This window comes from Arachis ipaensis, chromosome B06, assembly GCF_000816755.2.
Source record: "Arachis ipaensis cultivar K30076 chromosome B06, Araip1.1, whole genome shotgun sequence".
Lineage (NCBI taxonomy): Eukaryota > Viridiplantae > Streptophyta > Magnoliopsida > Fabales > Fabaceae > Arachis > Arachis ipaensis.
This window is the reverse complement of record NC_029790.2, coordinates 134,081,954-134,085,128: the sequence shown is the minus strand read 5'-3', so window position 1 is coordinate 134,085,128 and position 3,175 is coordinate 134,081,954. Positions and strand designations below refer to the sequence as shown.

At 28.9% G+C, this 3,175-nt stretch overlaps 1 protein-coding gene across 1 annotated transcript; it reads right to left on the bottom strand.

Annotated features, from left to right (window-relative positions):
- Nucleotides 976–3,175, bottom strand: LOC107648564 (transcription factor MYB36-like). Its single transcript, XM_016352380.2, has 3 exons — nucleotides 2,887–3,175; nucleotides 2,500–2,629; nucleotides 976–2,062 (listed from the first exon to the last, which is right to left on the bottom strand). Exons 1-3 carry the CDS (start codon nucleotides 3,020–3,022, stop codon nucleotides 1,111–1,113), a joined length of 1,218 nt encoding a protein of 405 aa, XP_016207866.1. The 5' UTR covers nucleotides 3,023–3,175; the 3' UTR covers nucleotides 976–1,110.

Genomic DNA, 3,175 nt, shown 5'->3' with positions numbered 1-3,175 from the left:
AACATAAAATCATTCTTTTCAAAAGTTTAGACTTAATAAGTTATAAGAAAAGGTATAACTGATTATTAGATATTTAACGGTCATTTTGTTTATATCTTATACATGTATATTATATGTATACTATGCAATGAGATATAGCTCAAATAACATAGTTTTTTATACTCATTTAAAAATAACGAGTTCGAATCTCACTCTTAATTAAAAAAAAAATGATATGTATGCTATACATTTGGGCATGTAAAAATAATGACTTTAGGTGGGAACTGAGAAGATTAACGGTCAAACAGATACGGCCAACGAATTAATTACTTGATAGCATGTGCATCCACATTCATTCTATTTTTCATAAGATGAATTAATTTATAGACCTACCACACATCCAATTCTGACTAGCTACTATAACTATAACTATATGATATGCCGTACCAAGTTAATTAGTGCCCCTTAATTCCTTGTGAGTTACTTATTATCATACTCCCAAAACTTGAATTTGTTCTTCAACCTGTGCATATGCTAATTAAACAGTGAAGGTGATATCAATTATTCTCACTTATGATGATGTGATTAACAATATTATATATTATATACATACAATACTCTATTATTCATTATTATACACTAAACTATGACATTCAAAAAGTTAGATAAACCCTAAAAATAAAAATAAAAATAACATAAGACAAATAAAAAGATCAACAAAAAGAATAATTATACAAAAAAAAAAAAATCCAAAAAATAACTCTCAAATTATTTGAGGAGATGTATTAGATATATAATCATTCATATTTTTTTGTTAAAATTAAAGTCACATTTCTTTTATATTTTGATAACATTTTTTTAACAACACTTTTTAAAAAATATTGCTGAATATTCAAAATGTGTTACTTTAATTTTAGCAATATTTTGTAAAATATCATAACTACCGTAATATAGACATACTAAAGTGACCTCTATATATATATATATATATGATGATTTTTAATAATCATAATCACATATAATCAAAATCAAATTACAAGCTTCATTCCCTTAATTATTTAATTTGCTTCAAATGGCTAGCTAGTAATACCATTGTTGATTAATACATTAATAATGTACACAGTATAATTATTATTGTACATGAAGCATGCTATTGCTACTATTGGTCCTCATGGTGGCTATAGTGCTATACTCTTGCAAAGCACATTCTTCTGATGGCCTTACACCTTGATCTTCTTGGTAATTTGAAGAAGAAATAAGAGGGTGGTAAATTACTGAATTGCCACTACTATTCTCACCCCAATTAGGCCTAGTAGTAGTAGAGCCTATTATGATCTTATCCTCACTGAAAACCATGTCTCCATGGAAGAACCCCAACCCATTATTTAATAATCTTTGTGGAATAAAATTAGTATTACCCACCATTTCTTCTTCAATTTCATTGTTGAGGTTTCCTTTTCTTTGCACCATTTCATCATGATGAAGTCCATTATTACCATCATCAAATTGTATTTGTTCTTGATGATAAAGTACTTGTTGTTGTGTTGAATTATTAGAATAATAAGTAGTAGTACCTTGTGATTGATGAAGATGATTCAATAATCCATCACCAAGGGTAGGATGGTAATTATGATAATCAACATCATTATGGAATCTCCCTCCAAGCTTGATAAGTAGTTTCTTGATGGAATCTTGGTCATTGAAAGAAGATCCTAAGTAGAATTGTTGGTTATTATTTGTTGTGCTATATGGCAAATTTGGTATTGGCAACACTGGCATGAAGTGTGGCCAATAACATTGTTGTTGTTGTTGTTGTTGTTGTTGATGAGTAGTACTACTATTTTCATGAACCAATAAGGAAGATAAGGAATCATCACCAATAATAACACTCCCTCCATTAATTGATGATGTTTCTTGTTGCTTGTTGATTCCATTATTATTGCTACATGCTTGTAATTGTTGCTGTTCTTTGTTGCGGCGGTTCTTGTTATTGCCAAGAAGCTTCTTTTTGAGCCTTGTGTTCCAATAGTTCTTTATGTCATTATCAGTTCTTCCTGGTAATTGAGCAGCAATAACTGACCACCTATATATGTTTTTCACAAACCAAAATGGATTATTTAATTTCGGGTAATGATAGGTAGACAAAAAAAAAACAGCCAGAACTTGCCTTATTTAGCATTAATTAATTGTCGTAATAATTAATGAATGTTAAATAAGGCAAGTTATGACTGTTTTTTGCTGATTTTCTTTGGTTACCAAACATTTCTGTTAATTTCATATACATATAAACAGAAAATCATTAAGGAAACAAAATTAAGAACCATGCATGAATAATACTAATTACTCATAAGAAAATGTATGTATATGCATGCATGTATGTATGTAGTAAGGTAATAATCAAAGTTGAAAATTCATTTAAATTTAAATATAGAGTTTAAATCATAAAACTGAATTTGTACTTGTAAAATTCTCTTAAATATTAATAATGATGAGTGAAGATAATTTATTATTATTAATTACCTGCTTCCAATACTAACATAGAGGCTACAAATAATGTTGTCTTCTTCTTGAGAGAAATCACCATGCTTGAGATTAGGGCGAAGATAGTTCAACCACCTTAGACGGCAACTCTTCCCACAACGCTTCAATCCTATAATAGTATAATATAATTAATTAATAACCCACAAAATTAAATATTAAATAAATTCCCTATATTTGAACTATGTAGTATACTACAAAATTAAACACCATAGCTATATATATAACCTAGTTTAGTAACATATTATATATATATGAACAAGGATATACTAAAGATCAGAGATCAAGGAAAATAGAGGAAACCCCAGAAAAAAAATATATAATTTTTTATATGATGATAATGATTGAAATAATTAGTGAATGAATTACCAATTTTTGGAGGCAAAGCAATCCAATTGCCACCAGTGCCATGTTGTTGTATGTATGATTTGAGCTTAGCATCTTCTTCAGGAGACCATGGCCCTTTCTTCACATTTGCTTTGTCACAGCAAGGAGCCCTTCCCATCTTTCTTTTTGGCTATTCACTCTTTGATATTCTTTTGGTTCCTTCTTAACCCTATTTGCTTGAATTATAAGAGAGAGAGAGAGAGAGAATTTTATTAATATAAAAATTGTAAGGGGATATACATAACATGATTCCGAGGACAATAATCCTTAT

Coding starts and splice junctions, on each gene's coding strand:
- LOC107648564 (XM_016352380.2), bottom strand. CDS start 3,022: ATGGGAAGGGCTCCTTGCTGTGACAAAGCAAATGTGAAGAAAGGGCCA. Junction 2,630..2,886: donor TGCTTTGCCTCCAAAAATTG/GTAATTCATTCA, acceptor ATACTATTATAG/GATTGAAGCGTTGTGGGAAG. Junction 2,063..2,499: donor TATGTTAGTATTGGAAGCAG/GTAATTAATAAT, acceptor AAACATATATAG/GTGGTCAGTTATTGCTGCTC.